At 41.4% G+C, this 22,761-nt stretch overlaps 5 protein-coding genes across 5 annotated transcripts; 2 read left to right on the top strand and 3 right to left on the bottom strand.

The window, feature by feature from the left end:
* Window positions 1–134: 134 nt before the first annotated feature.
* LOC141841127 (ammonium transporter 1 member 2-like) lies at window positions 135–1,818 on the top strand. Its single transcript, XM_074729250.1, has 2 exons — window positions 135–634; window positions 719–1,818. Exons 1-2 carry the CDS (start codon window positions 135–137, stop codon window positions 1,704–1,706), a joined length of 1,488 nt encoding a protein of 495 aa, XP_074585351.1. The 3' UTR covers window positions 1,707–1,818.
* A 127-nt stretch (window positions 1,819–1,945) lies between these two features.
* LOC141839531 (large ribosomal subunit protein eL37x-like) lies at window positions 1,946–4,239 on the bottom strand. Its single transcript, XM_074727292.1, has 4 exons — window positions 4,140–4,239; window positions 3,921–4,056; window positions 2,439–2,540; window positions 1,946–2,177 (listed from the first exon to the last, which is right to left on the bottom strand). Exons 1-4 carry the CDS (start codon window positions 4,140–4,142, stop codon window positions 2,134–2,136), a joined length of 285 nt encoding a protein of 94 aa, XP_074583393.1. The 5' UTR covers window positions 4,143–4,239; the 3' UTR covers window positions 1,946–2,133.
* Window positions 4,240–4,453: 214 nt separating this feature from the next.
* Window positions 4,454–6,311, top strand: LOC141842230 (uncharacterized). The gene is made up of 2 exons (XM_074730449.1): window positions 4,454–4,576; window positions 4,749–6,311. Exon 2 carries the CDS (start codon window positions 5,452–5,454, stop codon window positions 6,097–6,099), a length of 648 nt encoding a protein of 215 aa, XP_074586550.1. The 5' UTR covers window positions 4,454–4,576; window positions 4,749–5,451; the 3' UTR covers window positions 6,100–6,311.
* Window positions 6,312–8,535: 2,224 nt separating this feature from the next.
* LOC141841675 (heavy metal-associated isoprenylated plant protein 9) lies at window positions 8,536–10,087 on the bottom strand. The gene is made up of 5 exons (XM_074729858.1): window positions 9,879–10,087; window positions 9,602–9,785; window positions 9,339–9,511; window positions 9,161–9,251; window positions 8,536–9,100 (listed from the first exon to the last, which is right to left on the bottom strand). The coding sequence occupies exons 1-5, from the start codon at window positions 9,894–9,896 to the stop codon at window positions 8,622–8,624; spliced, it is 945 nt and encodes a 314-aa protein (XP_074585959.1). The 5' UTR covers window positions 9,897–10,087; the 3' UTR covers window positions 8,536–8,621.
* A 5,972-nt stretch (window positions 10,088–16,059) lies between these two features.
* On the bottom strand, window positions 16,060–17,215 carry LOC141841401 (B3 domain-containing protein Os03g0120900-like). The gene has a single exon (XM_074729570.1). It carries the CDS (start codon window positions 17,186–17,188, stop codon window positions 16,142–16,144), a length of 1,047 nt encoding a protein of 348 aa, XP_074585671.1. The 5' UTR covers window positions 17,189–17,215; the 3' UTR covers window positions 16,060–16,141.
* Window positions 17,216–22,761: the final 5,546 nt, after the last annotated feature.

Consider the following 22,761-nt stretch of genomic DNA (forward strand, 5'->3'; position numbering starts at 1 on the left):
CTTGCATTGTCTTGATTTGTTGTTCGTTCCCTCTCTATAAAATTCAAGCTTTAATGGCTTCCTTCGATCCATCTTGTGTTGTTCTTGAGTTCTTGGCGGGGCAGTAGTTCTTTGGACTTTGTGGGAGGCAAAGAATGGCTTGCAGCGACGAGTTGACCCTTTTGATGGGGATAAACGGCACCGGCGCCGCCTCCTACATCTGCAACCAGATCTCCGACGTCGGCCACGCCATCGACAACACCTACCTGCTCTTCTCCGCCTACCTGGTCTTCGCCATGCAGCTCGGCTTCGCCATGCTCTGCGCCGGTTCTGTGCGCGCCAAGAACACCATGAACATCATGCTCACCAACGTCCTCGATGCCGCAGCCGGCGGCCTCTCCTACTACCTCTTCGGGTTCGCCTTCGCCTTCGGCTCGCCCTCCAATCGCTTCATCGGCAAGCATTTCTTCGGTCTCAAGAAAATACCGGACTCCGCGTACAGCTACGACTACTCCTTCTTCCTCTTCCAGTGGGCCTTTGCCATCGCCGCCGCCGGCATCACCTCCGGCTCCATCGCCGAGCGCACGCAGTTCCCAGCCTACCTTATCTACTCATCCTTCCTCACTGGCTTCGTATACCCTGTTCTCTCCCACTGGTAGTTCGTCGTGGTCTTTTATTTCGATTTCTTGTAATGCTGTTCTCGGAGTTCGATTGACAGGTTTAACGACCAATTGGTCAGGTATTGGTCCGGTGACGGATGGGCGGCAGCCGGCGCAAGCTCCGGCAAGTCTCTCTTGTTCAAGTCCGGGGTGATCGACTTCGCCGGCTCCGGCGTGGTTCACATGGTCGGAGGGATCGCCGGTTTCTGGGGCGCGTTCATCGAAGGACCACGCATCGGGAGGTTCGACCATGCCGGCCGCACAGTGGCGCTGCGCGGCCACTCCGCCACCTTGGTGGTGCTCGGCTCGTTCCTCCTCTGGTTCGGGTGGTTCGGCTTCAACCCGGGTTCCTTCCTCACCATCTTCAAGTCGTACGGCCCTAGCGGCAGCATCCACGGCCAGTGGTCGGCCGTCGGTCGCACCGCCGTCACCACCACCCTCGCCGGCTGCGCCGCCGCTCTGACCACTCTGTTCGGGAAGCGCCTCCAGAACGGGCACTGGAGCGTGGTCGACGTCTGCAACGGCCTCCTCGGTGGCTTCGCAGCCATCACCTCCGGGTGCTCCGTCGTCGACCCGTGGGCCGCCATCATCTGCGGCTTCGTCTCCGCCTGGATCCTCATCGGCCTCAACGCGCTCGCCACCCGTTTCAAGTACGACGACCCACTGGAGGCGGCGCAGCTCCACGGCGGGTGCGGCACCTGGGGGATCCTCTTCACCGCCCTCTTCGCGCGGAAGAAGTACGTGAACGAGGTGTACCCAGGGCACGACAACCGCCCCTACGGCCTCTTCATGGGCGGCGGCGGGCGCCTGCTCGGTGCGCACATCGTGGCCATCCTGGTCAACATCGCGTGGACCAGCGCCACCATGGGCCCGCTCTTCTACGTCCTGAACAAGCTCCGCCTACTGAGGATCACGGCGGAGGATGAGACGCAGGGCATGGACTTCACCCGCCACGGCGGCTTCGCCTACGTCTACCACGACGAGGATTCCACCACGCAACACCTCGCCACCTTCCAGCTCAAGTCCGCCACCAGCCGTGTCGACTCCGCTGCCACGCCGGAGGCTTAAATCTTATTAGGACTTAGCGATGTATTGTATGCGTATAAGCTCTAATTATAAGGTTTGGACGATGGTGGTGCTCTTCCTTCGTCTTCAGTTTGGTTTGTTCTGGTTTTTGTGAATTGAGAAACTGCAGCACACTTTCCTTCCCTATCTCATTGTACATATATCATTCAAGCATAGTAGACACTTGTTTGAAGGCAAGAAATCCATATGAGCTAACCTGATATCATACGCACAACTACCAGTTAGAGGTTGACTTTGGGTGTTGCTCCAAAGTCAAGATTGTCTTAACGGAACATCAAAATATAAAATTTATATCCATAGTTCTTAGATAGGAATAAAAGTTGCAAGGAATCTAATTGATACAATGTTCAAATGAACACCAATGCAAAGAGGAGCTCCTCGATAAATAGTGATAAAATAAAACTCTTCATTAATTTGCTACGGTAGCTTTCTTCCTTGGAGCTGCTTCAGTTCCTAGAAAACAAAATGATAATCCATGGATTAAATGTTTGGATGGTAAGAATGTTATAAGAAATAGACAAAAAAAACACTTTTATACCTAATAATAAAAAAAATGTGTATAAACTCTTTTTATTCATATATAGATAATGAGAACTAAGAAAATAAGCATTATATATCTAGAATCATCTATATATCCATTGATTTAATGATCTCGACCAATTTATTTTATTAAAAGCTATTACACAAGCACTCTGTTGAAAGAGAATAGCATACCTTCCCTGAAGTTATTCTTGAACCTCCGAGGAACATGACGAAGATATCTCATTCTACCCGTCCCAGTAGTCTTTCTCCTAATGGCCTTCACACTCCAGTTATCTGCCTCAAGATGACTTGGTTAATGATATGTAATTACTTAAATCATCTTCAAGCAGCATGAAACATCATATGTGGAAAAAATATATACTGTCAATAAGGAACAGCTGAAATCACAATTTTCTGAACAAAGTGGGGTGCAAGCATCAAGTGATAGAGGCCTTGCCCATTGTAAGGATTCAGTTAATTTCACCACCAAACAAAAAGACAGAACACTAACAAAGGAAATAAAGCGCATAATTTAAGGATTTTTTTACATCAATTTTTGAACTTATAAATGCTATTGCACCAGTTTTTTTGTGGTAATACTGGACTAGTGGTCAAGAAATGGAATAAAATTGCCACAGGGACACTAACTAAAAGCCACATAAAACCACCTCCTCTTATTCACAAAAGTCTCCTCTGATGCCTCTCAGTTCAAACACATACAATTCAACTGGCTTCTAAACCTCTTCCAACAGTTCGAAGTTTCAGTCAAAGCAATCATACAGTTATAGACCAAAGCTTAGGCTGTTAACATGAGAAGGGTAAGAGAACTTGGGGGACAATAAGAAATTCTCATTCAAGCTCATCAAGAGAACTACCTGAATATATAAACAGAGGCAAATAGTCTGTAATGTAACAACAATGTAGAAGAAAATGTTGTCCTTGATCCAGTCTTTAGTCGGTATGTTATGGCTTGTAGTAGCTAATATCCTGAAAACTTGATACAGTTTTGAAGATGAAAGATTGGGTTTGAAAAGTAAATTGAGACAAATGCCCAGGAAGGTGATCCACACATCCATTCAAATTTATCTCCAAAAAAATGGAAAGGATAAGAGGCTACTAAAACTCACAAGTCATAAACTCATGCCAAAAGGTTCCAAGCCAAACGACAAAACAATCTGCCAATCTTGATATGGAGAATGTAAGGAACAATATCTTTCCCGCCTTTTGATGAGATGATTCAATGTCAGATTAAAATTGAGTTGAATGATATTTGACAATGACACAAACATAGATGACTGATGGTACTCATTGGGGGAATGTTTAATATGATCTTGAGCTCAAATCATGACAATTACAAGTCTTTCTTGTTGATGTCAAAGTGGTTTTTTTTTGTGTGTGTGAGTGCATATAATGTTTTGCAAGAGGTGCATTGTTTCATAATTATGTTACAGTTGTTAACGTTCAGTAGCATAACAACAATACCAAAAATCTCTTTATTCTTCTTACCTAACTCAACATGGTTAAACAAGCATCTGAGAACAAAACTCAATCCATTTGTAAGAAATCAAGGACATCATGAGAATATTTCTTTACGCCCAAAGATCCAATCCAAGAACACAAATTGATATCAATACAAATAGATAATTCAGTAATCCCCAAAATATAGCTGCTTACACTTTCGGATCCGAGCAGCGGGATAGCCACAGGAGCCGCAGCGGCTCTTCTGGAGATGGAAACTCCTTCGTCCGCATCTCACACAGAGTGTGTGAGTTTTGTTTCTCCTCTTCCCGAAGCTCCCCGTGCCCTTCCCCTGCAGCGGAGTGAAGCCGTGCAGATCAAGATCCAAGTAAAAAAAAAATGGACGCAGCGGTGGGGATTCGAGAGGGAACTCACCATTCGTACAGATCAGTGTTCTCCTCCGGTCGCCCCTCGAAGAAAAGGTTGGCGGCGGCCGCGAGAGTAGAGGAGCGCGGGAGCACCAAAGCCCTAGGGAGCGAGGTGGAGCAGGAGCTGCATCGCATTTATATGGCCAAACTGAATTGGACGGACAAGATTGATCATTTTTAACTTGAGTGGTAGCGATGCGGCAAGTGCGAAGTAGACTGCTCCATGGATCCAATCAACGGGTACGGTGCGCTCGCTCCTCTCCGATTCGGCCGCGGGATTGGAAACGCTACCGGGAGTATAGAGAGGCGGTCATGGTGGAATCGGAGGTGGCAGCGGGCGTCGGCGGCGACCACCCGCCATTTGGAGCTCATGTGGACATTCCAGTTCAACGTTCAATGCAGGGCCAAGCACAGGGCGCCGCCTGGGGCACCTCGCTCCGCAAGGTCTACAATTTCGGCATTCATTTCTGAAAATTTTTGTCGCATCTTGTGGCTTCAAGGTTTTGGGTCTTGAGATTTTCTTCTCTCTCTTTTTTTTCGTATCATCAATCCGTCTTGATATTTAGTGTATCGAGTTAACTTTTGCGTCTCTGAATGCGTGAAAATATTCTTATAGATCGAGGTGCACTCTGCTGCGGTCCCGCTGCATGAACAGTATAACACGAAATATTTGATCGGCTCCAAAACGGAAGAAAAATCCAAAGGATTGAGGGTTTGACCTTCGATTTGTGGGTGAACTGGTATTTGGGTTTGTCTTGCTTGCCTTGAAACTTGTAGTCTTCTTGTTAATTGATCCGCGTACCTTGATTTTCCTACTAAGGAATATGAAGAGGAGCTCTGTAGAATCTTAGGATTTTGTCTTTGAGAAGCATTTATAACCATCTTTCTCTTTTAAATTGAATTTTTTATGATAGTTGATGATAGTTGACCTTGGTTTTTGTTTGGCTACACTCATTGTTCGTTGCTTCTCCTTATTGCTTCTGTCGTGGTTTCACGCCCTGGCAGTTTTCATTTCTGTGACCATCAAATTTTCCTCGTACAATTAATGGACTAAGGATCCCTGTTTCCTTTTCAAAGGAAGTTGGAGGAGAAGGATCGAGCTGCTTCAAGCAAGGAATTTAAAATGTCTCATCTTTCGAAGGCATTAATTTCTTCCCCTGAACGAATTTGCTAATTCTTTGCTTGTCCTTCATGCAACCCTTTTAATCTTTGTTTCAAGCCAAGAATTCATTCCATTTCTGAGCGCATGCTGCGTAGCTTCTATATAAGTATAATAATCCACCTCCGCATGCACAAATCATAAGTTCTTCATCATCGCCATGGTGGCCGGCAATAGCATGAACGGCGACGACGAGCCCCGTCAGCGCCAGGCCCAGGCGGAGATCAGGGACATGCTCTCGACGCTCACCGGCCGCCTCGCTGCCCTCGGAAGGTCCATTGCGCGCCCCGGCGGCGGCGGCGACGCCGAGCACGGCTTCGGGATCATCACGCTCGCCGGCGAGAACAAGGGCGCGATGATGAAGGCAGAGATGGAGGAGCTGATGGACATGCAGAGCGGCACGTTCGACGACGACAACGGCATGTTCACTTACGCCAACAGTAACTACCAGGCCGTCAACAATTCCATTATCCTCGGTGGGAGCACTATCGCCGACGACCCCGGCGTCCATGTGGACATGAAACAGCACATCGAGGAGGAGGAGGAGGAGGAAGAAGAGGTGGAGAATGCTCACGAAAATAAGGAGGAGAAAAAGAAAAAGAAGGAGAAAGAGGAGAAGAAAAAGAAAAAGAAGGAGAAGGAGGAAAAGAAAAAGAAAAAGAAAAAGGAGGAGGAGGAAGAGGAGGGAGAAGAAGATGAGGAGAAAGAAAAGAAGAAAAAGAAAGAGGAAGAGGAAGGAGAAGAAGATGAGGAGGAAGAAAAGAAGAAAAAGTTGCTCGGAGAAAGAAAAGAAGAAGAAGCGGATTAATGGTAAACGTGGAAACAATTTAAAGAAAATAAGTATTTGCTCGGTGAATTTGGATATCGCAGATGAAAGAATTTATTTAAAGTTGATATCTTGTTTTTTCTTGGAGATGATCCACACATTTGTGTCATTTTGGATCTAATAAAGTATTGTATCTTCCTGACGAAATTGTGAACTGCACTGCGACTCATGATATTGACCAACTCTTTGGTGCTTCCTTACCAAGGCCTTGTCTTTAGACAATCATGCAGAAGAGGGTGGTGGTGCAGGTGCCTTTCACATGATCGAGCAGGGTGATCTAGATGTTATAGAAGTTGTCTTTGCTATGCATGTTGACTACCAGTTGCCTACAGGTAGTATTAGCTTAGTTCCAGGCCTAGTCAAAACCTCATTTAAATGTGGATCCACTTATTCCTAAAGCATTTGCCATTCTTCCAATTTCACAGCTCGTCTCCAGAGAAGAAAATAGCCAAGGATGCCATGATCTGACATTTGTCATTGCTACTACTTCTAAGAAGTTCATTTGATTTTAGTTAGTTTTGTGTTCCACAGATATTGTGCCAGTGGTTGTCAAAGAGTCATATACTCCATTCAGGTAATAGAAAGTTGAGAGAGCTGGTTCGATCTATTCTGCTTACTCCTCGAATTTTTTTTTTTCTGATGAGGATGCCCTTCCAATTGGAGCAGCATTACATACTACAACTGCTGAATTGTACTTAAATCAGCAAAATAGTTAGAACGTCCTACTTGACTAGTTCTTAACCATTTTCAAGATGATACGATACATGGCAGTTCTAGAATGATGTATATGATTTGCTGGATAAGCTGCATTAGTGTACTGAGACGAAGCATGTACAAGAATGATCATAGTTGATTTCTTGAACTATGTATTCTTCATTAGTTATATGCTGCAAGTAATGCAGAATGACAAAAGTTTCTGTGGCTATTGAACTATTTAATTTCCTGCGTGTAAATCAGTAAACAAGACCGATAGATCTTCTGGTAAGAATTTTGCTTAGACAATTTTGCTTCTTTCCTGAAGGAACTATCATGTATGGCTATTGAACTATCATGTATGTTTTCAATATATGTTTTTAGTTTAGACACAACTAGTCATTGCTTTGAACTTCAGTTTCGTGAAACTTACCACCATATGATCTCCTATGCTAAAGACAATATGCACTATACATTCGTTGGTTAAGAATGTAGTTTGCTTTGATATATAGTTTTGCTCCTTGCGAGAAAAGAGCGTATATGTTTTTAGTCTACTCACAAATTTTTGTTGGTTTAACAACAGTCTATTTTGTCACTAACCACAGTGATGATTACACCTTTGATACTTTATAATTGTCTTGGAGATCTAGTGCGTGCTTATATAGGATTTCTCAACTTAGTGGTTCTGTTTAGTTGCCTCTGTTCTTCCTTCTTAGTGAAACTGGATTCCACCTTGGACAAAATATGAAAAAGATGAGTTGTTCACAATGCATAAAGCACTGGAGTTCAGAACCTATGGCAGTTATAAACAATCATTTGTTTAATCTGGTTGACGTTAACCCTGACTAATTTAATTTTTTTTAGCTTCGTTCATCCATGATCATTGTGGTGCAGAATCTCTGATCCCTTCTCTCAACTGTGTCATATCATATCTTACCTGTAAAGTATCTTTCAGACTGGGCTTGTGATTGGAGGCATGACCAAAGGGCTGCTTCGTGTTTCTAGTGTCAGCAACATGGGCACGGGCATGCTGTGCTCTGCGATCATGAGATGTTGGAAGTTGAACGCCTACTTGGACACATGAATCCAGCTAGGAAAGGGAGGACTGCATCTTTCTTCCACGTCCCTACCACCATGTGACACCCACCATTCGCAAGCAGTCAGCAGTCGAGCACACAGCCACTCCCCTGTTCCTGCTCTTTGCACCCATTTTTCACATGCAATGATGCACCACCTTCAACTCAAGCTTTGGATGTAATTAGTTTTCAATTCTGTTTTTTTATCCTCTTCTCTGTGGCCTCAGTTCATGTTTTATGCTTAATGTTAGTTTTAAAAGCTTGGGCATTTCCTAATATCTTATCTTTAACTGATGACACATAAATCAAAGTACAACGCTGCTGACACCAGTTCAATCTTGCTCTGCTGCTGAAACCGAATCTCACGAGATCTCATACCTAGTGTCAGATTTACTGGTTCTTTTGCTGACATTGCCTGGCATAGTACAGCTCATCAATTGACTTGCTACTCTGGAAAAACTAAGAATTTCAGCAATTAGATCTTCGAATAAGATTTTATTTCTACGAAAAACTTTTATTCTCATATACTGTGTTATATGTATTCAGAATTAGTGGTGAGTTTTGCCATTTAATTTGTATATCAGTAAATGAATTTTCCTTTCTTATCGAAAGAAGTAAGTTAAAGTTCATAGATAAAATTATACACGAGTTTAGAGTTCATATAAACTGGGAAATGCCACAGTTTTCCAGCTCCAACGTTACGTACAGGTCTCGATTATTACGATGGACGGCAGGTCATGTGATGCAACAGGCATTCGGATTCTCATCGCTGAAGAGCTGCGGTGGCGGAGGCTGCTCGATCATGTAGACTGGCATCCAGTGCACCATCCTCCTCCTCGTCATCTCTTCCTCACCCATGAAGTTGCCGTTGCTGTGCCAATAATACATCATCCTCTTCGCCATGTCTTCTTGACCTACACTCGTGATGCCGGCATTGGCTTCGCCGCCGCTGCCTTCTCCCTTTTCCTCTTCCTTGCCGCCGTCTTCCGTCTTCTCACTTGCATTCTCTTGCACTTCTGGTGCGTTTTCCTTGGGTTTCGTTTCTTGTTCTCTCTTCTTCTCCTCCTCCTCCTCCTCCTCCTTAGGCGGTGGGGGGACGATGTTAGCTATCTTCCCAGTGCGCCTATGGATGTACTCCACTATCTTTTCGCCGGTCACTGTACCGGTCACAGTGACCTTCCCGGCAGTCATGTCTGTCTCGGCCGTTTGCACTCCTAGAAAACCACAGTCAGTTTCCATGCTGATTCTTGATTAAGGTCAGTGCAGTTCGTTACCTCTCATCTTTAGTATCTTTCGCTTCAGATGCTCAGCGCACGCCTCGCAGTGCATGGTGACAAGGAGCTCCACCGTTGCCATGCCACTCTCCTTTTACAAACATGAGCCAAGTCCAAAGTGTGAGAATTTATCTGGGAAATAATTCAATTTCAGAAGGCGTGCTTGAATTTTCAGTACCTGAGGTCGAGCAGCTTCCGGCTTGGAGTCCCCATCCGCCGGGGGCAGAGGAGAGAGCACCTGGACCTGTCTCTGCGTCCTCTTATGGATTCTGGAGCACAAGGCTTGAGGATCCACCATCCCCTTGACTGTGACCAGGTTTTGCTTCATGTCCACCTCAACACTTTCGACACCTGATGTGGAGAAAACACAAACATAGTTCAACACCAAATTCTAGTTAAATTTGAAGAGAGGAGTTTTATTGAATTAGGTGCGAGTGCGACCTCTGCATTTTAGTATGCACTTCTCTATCTTCTCTGCGCATCCGACGCAGTGCAAGTCCAGCGACAGGACAACGGGTGGAGGAGGACCTGCTGGCTTTGCTTCCTCTTTCTTTTCCTCTGCCTTCTCTACTTTCTTCTCCTCAGCCTTCTCTCCTTCCTTCTCTTCTTGTTTGGCCTCTACCTCCTTTCAGAACGAACGAAAGAAAGAAAAGCTTAGCTGCATTCTCTTCGAGAGATTAAATAAAATGTTCAAACAATTATACGTAACCATTTTTACCTGCTTAGCCTTGCCCATTTCGAAACCAGCAATCCCACAATGCCTTGGATGAGAGGAAGGGTATTTCTTATAAACACAACAGAAAACAATGATTCTGCTCTCGCTAATAATGTAACGTTACTCGAGCACTCGATCGAGCAGGATAGGAGGGGAGGAGCTTGGGACTTGTTTGGATCGTAACGATGATTCGTGCGATCGAATTCTTGTTTTCTGACAATGGATGAGTGAAGAAGGGGAGGGAGGGGATCAAAGGAAGGAGAGTGTAGGGGAGATTTATAGGCATGATAGGCGTGGGTGGCAGGAAGAGGAGGAATTCAACTAAAATTAACATTTGGCGATGAATCGCTTTGGCACTGCTTTTCGATCCTTTCCTTGGGCTCAAAGTATTTTGGTAAAAGGAAAAGATGATGATGAGAAAGTGACGAAGATTTCAGTGGGACAACAGGAGACACTCGTCATAAAGAGAAAAAGAGCATCGTGAGTGGTTTGGGAAGGAAGTGGAACTTGCTTAAGAGAGGTGAGATGTTCTTTGGGATTATGTATAAAAAAAGGGAGAAAGACAGACGAACTTGTTTATCATCTCCTGCAGGAATCTGAAACTCAGTTGATTTCACAAGTTGGCGAAACGAGCGGGAAAGTGTTGATTGTGATGTTTATATCAGAAGTGCATGCAATCTCTCTACTCGATTGATTTATCATTTATCTACTAATTCAATGTTTAGTCCAATTTCTTAGTGATTTTGTTTATGACATTTAAATGTCCATTATGTTGGATATATCATGTTGTTTATAATTAAATAAATTAATCATGTTCTTAAAATGTCACAAAACATATCAATTTCTTAGACATTAAATAGTACTTTAAACAAAAGTATTTGAATATAGTTAAAGTAGATTAGTCGCAGTCTCGTCAATATAATCTAATAAGCATACCATGTTCGTGTTTAGATTCTTCATGCATTAGAAGAACATGTCATGCTTCGAACATTAATTAATAAAAAGAAAAATACTTTTGACACTTCAATTGAAAATTTGATCACTAGTTGGTAGTAGCTATTAATCAATTAGTTGGAATTAACAATTAGACAAATTGATTGGAAAAATTAAATGGACTCAACATTAATGAAATATTCATTCCATTTATCATCATATATATATGCCATCACAAATTAATATATGCAAATTTTTTCTCCAATCTTTTAGTGAATATATATATATATATATATATATATATATATATATATATATATATATATATATATATAATTTCAATTAATATGATTAGCTCCTTTCGGTGGAATATTATGGTCACCGAATCAATCATCCTAAAGCTAAAAGGACGCATTATAGTGAGATGTTTTGTTTTGTGTGGAAATGTATGCATGGAAGAGGATGGGCGACATGCATACTTTTACAAGCCTTTCATGTTTGCTGTTGCCAACTTTATTAAGAAGAGAACGAACAGGCAGGCCGTGACAGATATGTAATCAGGTGCATTCATTCATTCATTCATATAACTATAATTAATTGACTTTACAAAAGGCTACTTTAAGAGATGTCTGTGCTCAGCTTGGACTATAGTGATTAAGAGCTCAAACATTATATTCAAGCCTAGTTTTGTATTGTGATTAATATATAGTTCACGAATGTTTACGGACTAACGATAAACTTTCTTAATAAAACTAGCCCATATCGGCAAATCGACTGTATAATTTGGGCCTTTAGTTGGGCCTGCCCACCAGAGATATATAATGCCTAACCAAATTCCACACCAACACGAGCACCTTTTGGGTTGACTTCAATTTCTTTCAAGATTGTGGAATCTATGACTTTAACAATGGTGCGAGAAATCTATGACTCAGGGAATATAATAATAGCTAGCATTGACTTTTTCTGCTTGACTTAGATCGCCGTTGTCCTTTTCTGACCGATCGAGGCTTCAATGGTTCAACCCCGTTGAACTACTAAATTTCAGAGGGCATTCCAGATACAATGTTTCGAGATCTAAAAGATGGCAACAGTTTGATTTGTTGCTGACGTGGAGCTCCACTGTTCATCCGACCAAATCCTGCAAAAAAAAATGTTCGCCCACTTGGCGTCGTCTCAGTCTCTGCTCGAGACTTTGACTTCGCTAGCTGGACTCGATCGACGACCGATCGTTAATTAATTAATGCATCGATCTCGATGCGGGATTTCGAGTCACGGGTAACGATTACAAACACTTCCATGACCACATCGAAGATATTCTATTTATTATTCTTCTGCGCCAAGAAATAATATATATATATATATATATATATATATATATAGCTAGGTACGCCTAGTAATCGTAGTACACTCGAGATCGAACTCACTTCCCCAGGGTTTAAAGCTTAAACTCCAAGAACAAATCAGAAAGCAACCGATCGATAAGCTATTATATATAGTTTTTAATTATATATATCTACAAGGACTAAGCTATTATAAAATATATATTCAAGTTTTAATTTGCGATGACAAAATTCTATCACCTAAATACTTAGCGATCGATGATAATATTTGTGATCAGTGAAAAATGTACGGTGGCAAAAGACAATTCCAATGTATCACATGTATATATTTTATTATCATTTCATAATCTAGATAAAATAATTTTTAATATTTGATGATTCTAAAGGAAGAATAATTATTTCTTAATTATCTTATTTTATAGAAAATATAATTCTAAATCATTTTAAAATATAATTTAGTCAAGGTGGATTAATTAACTATAAGCCGTTCATATATAATATATATATAGAGAGAGAATCTTTGTCTCAGTTCCATTCATATAAATATAATTTCAAGCTATCCATTTCACGTGGCTACACAGCCAACAAATTAAAAGATCTTCACTTGTTCGATCCATCTACGTCGTATAGGGGAAATTAATTAACATCCAATTTGTCGATACAAATTACAAAGAAGATGCCCAATTAATAGCCAACTCCTCCTACTAATCGATCGATCAATTAATATGCATCTTAATTTACATATATATCCGAAGCTAATCAACAGTAGTACTGTTCAATATTAATCACACAAAATACGTGCACTACAGAATATTAAAGCTCTGAGCAATTAACTAAAGACTTAACTTCTTGATCATGCTAATCAACAGTAAAGATTAATTATATGCATATGGACAGGGAAACTTATTCAACGCGTGGTCCCATGCAAATCGGTAGCCGCATTTGTATTCATCTGCACGCGCTAATCGACTTTAGAAAAAGAAGCCCATCATTCCCTCTATCTGCATCTTACATACGTTGAGAGAGACAAGTCACAAGTTCCACTCCTCCTTCATAAAGTTAGGTCGTATCTTTCAACACAATAAGTATACATGCAATTAATGTACATGCTTTGCATGTCCATCGATCGATCGATCCATGGATGAGCAAGTGGATCGAGGGAGGGGGTTTAATTTGATTCTGTGAACCCCACAGCGCCATGAGCGGTCGTTCTCAGGTCATGTATGCATGAGGTTGGAGTAATGCAGTGGCGGGCCGGCAGGCAGGCAGGCGGAGCGCGCGAGCTAGGCCGAAAGGGGAGAAGGAGGAGGAGGCATGTCGCGCGGTGGTAGCCGAAAACTTTCGAGTCACATGGACTACAAGGACGTTTCTTTGGGAGGAGGGCATGAGATGGAAACTGATGGGGGAGACTAAGTTCAGGCCCTCTCTATAGATTTCTACTAGGAATGGACCACTTTCGGATATGATGACAATTGCTCATCATATGCCTTGTGATCCATACTACTGTATATGCAATTTGGCATCTTAGGGATCCAGGAGTACTTCATATCCTTAATCTTTAGACTTGATGAATATGTCTTCCGAATCGTGATCATGCCAACGTATGCGTAAGCAAAACTGTTAGCGTGATGCAAAGAGTTGTCGTCGTTACATCACGATAGAACTTGTCCAGTGCTATCCTTCAAAGTTGCTGTAGTTTGGATCAATTTGATCGATATGTAATTCATCCGTAAAACTAATATGACTCTCCAGGTGTCTGGCTAATTACCACGACGAAGGAAATGACTTCTGTTTCTGTATAAAGGCACGCCATTTGAGTTACTGCAGGCGTATGCAAAGGCGATGAGCAGTAGGACGGTGAAAGGTCGAGCAGGTAGATTCTGGAGACTGCCATAAGGTCAAGGTCGTCGTAGGTCGATGGTTGAGAAGATTATCACTGTAACTGTAACAACGAATTTATAAGTAGATATTATCACTTTTTTGCTTGCTCTTGTTTATATTTGCACAGATTTTGAGGGAAATCGTTGTAATGCTATTGAGTTTTAATTTCATAAAAATTCTTGATATGAGCTACCTTGTAGAACTTCTAAACAATGACTTCCTCTCACATTATAACGCATAATTCAAACCACAGATTAAAGAGGAAAAGCTTATGTTACAAAGCCTTGTGCAATATATTAATTGGAGCAGCCAGAAATTGCATTGTGCAAGAAGTTAAAAGCATAATTTTCTAAGGATCTTTGAACTAACGCAGACTCAATGTTGTTAATGTATCATTAAAAAAAAGTTGTATACAAATCTTTTACAAGGTTCAGTCTGGAGCTTAGATCCCTTATAATCATCAGCATGTTATGACGTGCAAATATGTCATGATCGGTTAATCCAAATCAAAGACTAGTCATTAATTTCAACACCTAATGATTAGGATCAAGGTCATTACTGATGACAGAACAGTAAAATCAGTGTTTACACCACATCACGTCCTGTCTTTGAATTCTTTTTATATGGAAGTATATATTTACTAGTTTTAAAAAATTCCTAATGATCAACTTAGCCTTTACATATATGCTTTAGCAAATCACTTTTGACAGTTGCATACTAGCACACTACACGTTACCACGCGAGATATTCATGCATGCATACAAAATTCAGTATAAATATACTGTTTAGCAAGATCAAATAAAACATCATATTAATTCTGTTTTTCAGGCCAATAAGTATCTGATTACGTTGATATACATAGCTAGCGTTGGTTTTTGCTACTGATTTAAATTGCTGCAAGTTTTCAGAGTAGCAAAATTTGTGTTCCAGTATTACTGATAATTGATATAGAATATCCTAGTTATCTGCTATCTTTACATTAATCATCAATATCCTTCTTCATCTAGCATGTACTGCAGTATTAATCAAGTATCCTTCCTAGTTTTCAGTATAATCAGTACTAGACACTAATAGAATAATCCTCTTTGGATTCTCTAAGAGATTCTAGAATAGAGTTGAGATTGTGAAATGGAGACATATTTGAGTACGTGTACTTGTTTCAACTTAAGTAGATAACTATAAAACGAAATAAAATATCACTTTTTAGTGTTGGTGTCATAATAACTCATAATTAAGCTTAAAGAAAGAGAGAGAGACAGAGATATATAAGCAAAGATGTCAACTTCATAAAACTCTCGATGCATAAAAAAACATACGAATATTAACTAGAAATGAGTTCTCCAGGATTGGCTTCTCATGTGACGTAGTCTCGTAGTAAATATTGCACAAATAACATTTCCAAGTAAGTCTCTAATTTGTTAGGAGCTATCGTCTACAGGAGGCAATAGCTGATTAGAAGTCTTCAAGCAAAAAATGAAGTAAATAAACACAGTATCAATATATATCTCAAAAGCTAGCTAGCTTAGATCGTTTCATATATCATCATTAAGTATTTACTGAAGAATTAGGGACAGCATACCTTTCAACAATGTGCTCTCTTAAGACTATCAGATGGCATTATCATCAGGCCTGGAAGGCTAGCTTTGATCCCCTCAAACAGATAAAGATGAGATATTCATAGTGCATGAAAATACAAAGAACGGCATAATTGTCTCTCAAAAGAGATGACAGGTTCTTTGAAAGAAAGAAATTGAATGTAGAAACACAACAGTGCCATATATATTTGTTATCTTCAGAAGCAAAGAAAAGTCACAGTTTTTTCTCAATCATTATGTATAGAAAAACTAAGGTGAAATGAAGTTTATGATGAAGAATAAATCAAGAGACAAGAAATAGTCTTCAGTTATCTCTCTATTAATCTTCTGTGAATTGATTGATTCCTTGCTAGTGGAGTAACAAACATACATATTAATTATCTTATTTGAACATATCAAAATATATTTTGTAATTAGCTTTCCTAAAATGATTAATGTTCAGCATCGAATTGCCCATGATCGATCATACATGTACGTGATTACGTTGTCTTCTCATCAATTGATCTCCTGTTCTTCTTTACAAGTCAAGATCCAACGTCAAGTGGTGCTCCTTGTGCGCCGATGATGACGAAGCTTGCGAGGGTCCTTCGAGGAACGGGATGAACGGCCGCGTCGAATTCAGCAACCGCGGCGCCATAGTATTGCTACTCTCGGATAGATCGCCGGCGGCAGCATTGCTGACGCCGTCAGATTCGGCGCCACAGTCGAGGTTGACTCCGAACAGCCGCACGCGCTTGGCCGCCGCCTGGTTCTGTACAAGAGGAAGGGAATTGAGAACCATCGATGGGGCCGCGAGCTGCGGTTGCGGGGCCGACGCGGGGCCGCCTGCGGTCATCGGGGACCCGAAAAAGAGAAAGTGACCCGACGTGGTCGGGTGCCCGTACTGATAGATCCGGTGGTGCTGATGGTGGTCGTGAACAGCTGCCTCCGGTGGGACGAAGAGCCTGGCGGCACCGCCCCACGGCGGCCGCGATGCCAATGAGGTCACCCCGGCGAAGGGAAGTGGTAGGCGCGGGATCCGGTCGTGGTGTTGGTTCTCGTGGCGGCGCCGACAGTCGATGTAGAGGTTTCCCCTGGCGCTCGGGTCGTCGCCGATGCCACGGCCGAAGGAGACGACGTCTCCAGCGTCGAGGCGCTTCTCCTTCACGAAGCGGCTCCAGCCCTTGGTCATCACGTAGCTCTGGCTGCTGTTCCAGTAAGAGTAGCGGAAGCGCCACGACTTTCCCGTGCGGTCCTCAAAGCTCAGCAGCATCCCCTTCTCGTTGCTCGCCGGGTCCAGAGGGAAGTACTTCTCCGCGTGCTGCTTCGGGATCACCAGCCGGTTCAGCTTCCCCACGTCGCTCGGCGTCACCACCTTGTCGAACATGTGCTCCTTATTATTTTCCAAGAGGAAGCTGTTAGAGCTCCCCGCGTCGTCGGCCGACTGACCGACCTGCCATCGCAGCGGCGCAGCGGAGGAGGAAGCATAAGGATGGAAATTAGGAGCCAAGGAAGGATTATGCTTGGGCTCCTGATCGCTGACCATGTAAAGCCCATCTGATCTTCCTCTAGAAGTGAACTCCATCAACAATTGAGACCAGTAAAGTGCTGCTCTTGCTATTGACTAGTAGCTAGAACTCTCCTGCCATGTGAATTTTTTGTGAATTTGTCTGTCTATACGACAAGGTAAGGAATTACGAAAAAGGGAGAGGAAAATCGGTACCTTGAGCTTCGACTTGTGATGGAGATTAGGCAGATGGGAGAGATTCATGAAAACATATGGTCTGCTTGTAGTCTTTGTTTCTGCTTCCTTCCTCTCCCTACCCCTCCATGAGGGTTCCCATAAGGAGCGTGTTGATAGGGTGTTATTGTTGCCTCACTGTAAACCAAATGGGAATAGAGACACAAAATGACAAGGGAGAGAGGGGAGAGAGAGAGAGAGAGAGAGAGAGAGAAAGGTAGGAGAGTAATAGTAGGTTCTTTATAAGGGAGTGAGAGGGAAGTGTAGGGGAGATGGGCCCATGAATTTTCTGGTTGAATTCATGTGAGCTTGTCCTTTTCATCTCAGGAAGTGTTCTGATACATGGCTTGTGATAAGCCCCAAAGAGAAGCCAGTTGCTCTCTAGATATCCTAGATCTCTCCCTCGATATGTCAAGGTCTTCCAAAAATACTCACACATTATACATTTGTTTATGCGCACTGAATGTACCTTGATGTAATCAATGCCATCTCTCGATCGCATCCTTTTTATTTTTCATTTTATTTTTTAATCATTCTGGAAAGAAACGAGTGGCGCATGGCAGCCGAAGAGCTAGCCAGCAGCAAGCAACAGTGACCAAATTAACCAGAGTTGGAAGAGAGGGAGGAGAAGAAGGGCTCGATATTGGGGGTTGACGAGGGAATCCGTTGACTTTTAGGGATCAAAAGTTGTGTTGGACTATTTTGGTCGCTACTGTAGTCCCAAACTGTGGAGGTGAAAAGATTGGAGGAATGAGACCATGACCCTTCCTTTGTCGCCCAAAATCCATGGAGAGAGGAAATTAAGATTCCTAAGGCCGACATGCTCTTTTGTAAGACAGAAAATCTGAGCTCGTATTTCGGATGATATAATAGTACTTAACTACTTATTAAATACGTCGAAGTAAAAAATCAAAAGCTTATAGATGGACGAGCACATACAAAAAGTAAGTGGCTTTGACTAACATTTAATTAATACTGTCAGCCTTGTGATTTTATCTCATGGTGGAATTCGATTTTAAGGGGTTTTTCAAATGGTCACCTATTCTAGAATTGGTCCTTGTGAAGCATCCTGTAATTGAAACTTCTATCATCAAGCTAAGTCTTATATATATAGACCAGGCTCCAATGGATATATATTGTTAATTAGGAAACATCGATCTCTAGTTATTAGTGAGATCCTATCAAATCTACTAGCTAGAATTTAAAAATATGTTTAGATGTTATATAATTCAATTGAATCATGAGGATAAGATCCACTCAAATGATTTTGTTTATTATTAGTCTATTATCTTACCTTTTAGTCAACTGAACTCGAAATAAAAATATTATTTTATCAAGCAGGATATTCTTAGTCAACAACTTAAATCTTCTTTATTTTTCAAGATCCTATGGACTTCTCCATCTATCAAATATCTCTTGAATTTCAGCTTCATATCTCTCAAGCGTCTCTTGGGCTCGTCTATTTGCCAAGCTCCTCTCAAGCTTTTCAAATTGTCATAGTTTGCAACTTAGTTCGGTCCTAGGATTTTATATAGGCTTATAGAGAATGAGTCAAGTGAAGAACTTCATTTGATTGGAAGATTGATCCAATCGACTAGAGTAGTTTAGTCAATTGAGCATTCAATTATATATATAATATTTAGTAACAATTGACCGGAATAACTTTCAGTCGACTAGAGATTTGAGCACAAGATTATAAAAAAATTTTAATCAATTATCGTATATATATAGTCATTGGTTACTCAATGCTACATGTGTTTGCACGGTCAACAAGATCAGGTTTTTCCATTTAAGTGAAGGTGCGCAGTGTCGCACCAACCTATTATTCATTCAAGTCCTCTAATCTCGTGCTCAAAACTTCTAAGGACTTGGATTAATTAAGACTGAAGGTTTCGACTCAATCTCTTGATATTCTCTCCTAACTCATCTTTACATAATTTATTGTGTTTAAGAGGAGTGTTTTTTTATATATAAAATTGTAGTACTAGAGAGCTTTCTTTTTATTTAATTAGATAGTTGATGTGATGCACGAGAATTCGAAAATTATTATTATTATTTTTAATAATTTTTAAAGTTTTTGATATTTAGAATAATATTTAAAATTTTTTATTTTTTAAGATTTTAAATCCGTTTAGGATTTTTAGAATTTCAAGTCCGTTAAGAATTTTTTCTTTTTATTAAGAATTTTTTTTCTTTTACAAGTTAAGATTTTTGAGTCTATATAAACATTAAGTTGATGTTTAAGAAGAAATTTTTTTTGATTTAATAATATTTTTGGCAGAGGCTATTTATTTTTCTATCTCCTGGTATTTTTCTAAATTAATAAGTTTTAGAATGATTATTTTCGGCGTTCCAATCGAACCAACTGATTCAATATTGTCTCATGGGATAATTGCTATCCCACCCAACATCAGGTGGTCTCAGAATATTGACACAAAATAATCGTTATCCCGTTCGACGTCAATTGGTATCAGAGCTCGCATATCCGATGGATCATCATCGTGGTCATGATCATGGTCGTGACAAGCAAGTTTCGACTAAGGAAGCCTTACACTGTGGTCATAACACCCAAAATGAGATACTTAAAGATCTACAGAGATAAGTCATAAAATTATCACAGCGTCTAACATCACAAGATCTTAAAGGTCGTAAGTTTTTTTATCCTAATTCTACTTCTACTTTTAAAAACTCCTATCACAATCGCGAAAACCATGATCAAAAGGAGCGGTATGGAGATATCGGATTTTCAATTGATCTTCGAGTTTTTTGGTACATCACAGATCGAAGAATTTGTTAATTGACTTAATAAAGTGGAATGAATTTTTTATTATGAGGAAGTATCCGATTGTGTTAAAGTGAAATTGATTGTCTGCAAACTCAGAGATCAAGCATCCATATGGTGGGAGCAATTGCGATGCTCACGTGACAGGCAAGGCAAAATTAAGATCACGGATTGGGAGAAGATGAAGAAGAAAATGAAAGATCACTTTCTTTCCTTTAAATACACTCAATCTCTATCTCAACAACTACATACATTGAGACAGGATGCAAGTTCCCAACATGTCCTAGTTGATGAAAAAGTCATAGAACCGAAAGTCAATTATTAGGGGCGAACAAAATTGTTGGTCGGGTTACCCTTCAAGATTCGTATTCTATTTGGCCACCTTCACAAGGTAACAATATATTGATTGAGAAAGACATGGAAGGCGAGATCGAGGCAACTGATTATCCAATTTATGACGATGTGAGACGAAGAGGAGATAGACTTCGACGAAGTGTTGATCGAAGATCAGAAGCCCATTTTGTCCGACATCAATCAGCAGTCTAGTTCATCTATCGATGAAGCCCCAATCTCCATCAGGGCCGGTCCTGGGCATGTAGGTGCCCTGGGCGAAATGATAAAATGTGCCCCATCTTATCAATTAATTTATAAGGTAGCGCCGGAAGCGGAGGGCGGATCCCGGACCCGGAGGCGGCGCTGGACGCGGAGCCGGACGCGGAGCCTGGAGGCGGCGCGGGACGCGAAGCCCGGAGGCAGCGCCGGAAGCGGAGGGCGGATCCCGGACCCGGAGGCGGCGCCGGAAGCGGAGGCCGACTCGCAGTCGCCGGACGCGGAGGCCGACTCGCGGACGGCGGACGCGGGATGCGGAGGCTGACTCGCGGGACGGCGGACGCCGGGACGCGAACGCCGGACGCGAACGCCGGACAGCCGGAGAAGATTGAGGCGAGCAGCGCGGACGCCAGACGCCGGACGCCGGACGCCGGACGCCGGAGGCGGTGCTGTGTGCGGACAGAAGACTAGAAGGGGGCGGCGTGAAGGGGGAGCTGGCGGCGTGAAGGGGAGCGGATCGTTTAGGGTTTGGGCAGAAAATGCCCCAGCCCTAAATATATATACCTATATTAAAAATTTTTTGGGCCCCTGATCGGGCTGGGCCCTGGGTGGTCGCCCTGTTTGCCCTGGGCCAGGGCCGGCCCTGGTCTCCATCGTCTCACCTTGCATTGATTTGGCGTCCAATTTATTCAACATAACGAAGATGAGACCGAGTCAACTGGCAAACCAATATATGACGAGGTACTTTATCATGATGATTATTACGATGATGAAATGGATGAAGTTATCGATGAAGTTGGTGTGGATCTTCAAATTGAGGAATGAAGCAAAAAAACAAACGTTGAAGATGTGGATGATATGGAGTTTGAATGTCAAGATTTTAATATAGTGGATGATATCGATGAAAAATTCAAGTTTGATCTTATGGCTTCCCCTCCCAGAAAGTTATCTCCGGAGAGGGATGACTTTAATGTCTTTGATTCCTATCACAATCTATATGACCCAAACATTGAACTGGCGCTAAAGGTGAATAAGGATAAAATAGAGGAAAAGATTGTAGTTATTAAAGATGAGCATCACATCTTGAAGTATGATGAGAAAAATACTGACTTGAGGAAGCAAGCAGTCATCATAGACAAACATTCTATCATCAACTTGAAATGGATAAGGAACAACTACAAGTTTCACATGTAGAAAATGAAAAATCCAAACTTGAAAGTGGAAAGGATGTTGAGTCTGTTGTTGATAATTTTATACAGGATACGAATCTTATCATAGATCTTTGCAGAACAGTTTAGTTGGATCGAAACTATCCCTATAGCTATAGAAAATAATACAAATTTGTAGATTTCTTTAACATTTTTTATCACAGTCAATTTGGAGTTTCTCTTGCAATAGATTTAAGTTCACAGAAACATCATTTTAGCATATGTGAAGTTTCTCCAGAATGGTCATTTTCTTATGACAGCATTAAGGTTATCATTTTGGAAGAGTTTCTTTGTGATCCATTAAAGCCTCCTTAGACAATCATGTTTGGAGACATCGCGAATCTCATTGAAATTAAAAAGAATAAGTTGGTGTCATCACAGTTAGATGCAATTTGCAAGAAAAAAAGTACTTGGGGGATGCGAAAATGGACAAGAGCAGCATCTACGATGTCATGCTTGTCAACGGATCGACGATGATTCCTAAAGTTCAACAACTACTAGAAGATTTTGTCAAATTGATGTCAGATGATCTTCTTTCTGGATGACCACCTAACACTACTCTAAACTTGAGAATGCATTTTTTCAATCTGAGACGACAATGCAGGAGAATTCGAAGATTTTATTACTATTTTTGAGAATTTTTATTTTAAATAATTTTTAAGATTTTTATATTTAGAGTGGTTTTAAAATTTTTTTTTTATTTAGAATTTTTAGGATTTTAAGTCCATAAAAAAAATTTTTTATTAGATTTTTTTTTTCTTTTATAAGTTAGAGTTTTGGATCTACATAAACATTGAGTTGATGTTTAAGGAGAAGAAATTTTTGATTTAATAATATTTTTAATAAAAGCCATTTATTTTTTTATCTTTTGATATAAA

The sequence above is a fragment of the Curcuma longa genome, chromosome 11 (genome assembly GCF_044706935.1).
Source record: "Curcuma longa cultivar G26 ecotype Majalengka, Jawa Barat chromosome 11, ITB_CL_G26_1.1, whole genome shotgun sequence".
Classification (NCBI taxonomy): Eukaryota; Viridiplantae; Streptophyta; class Magnoliopsida; order Zingiberales; family Zingiberaceae; genus Curcuma; species Curcuma longa.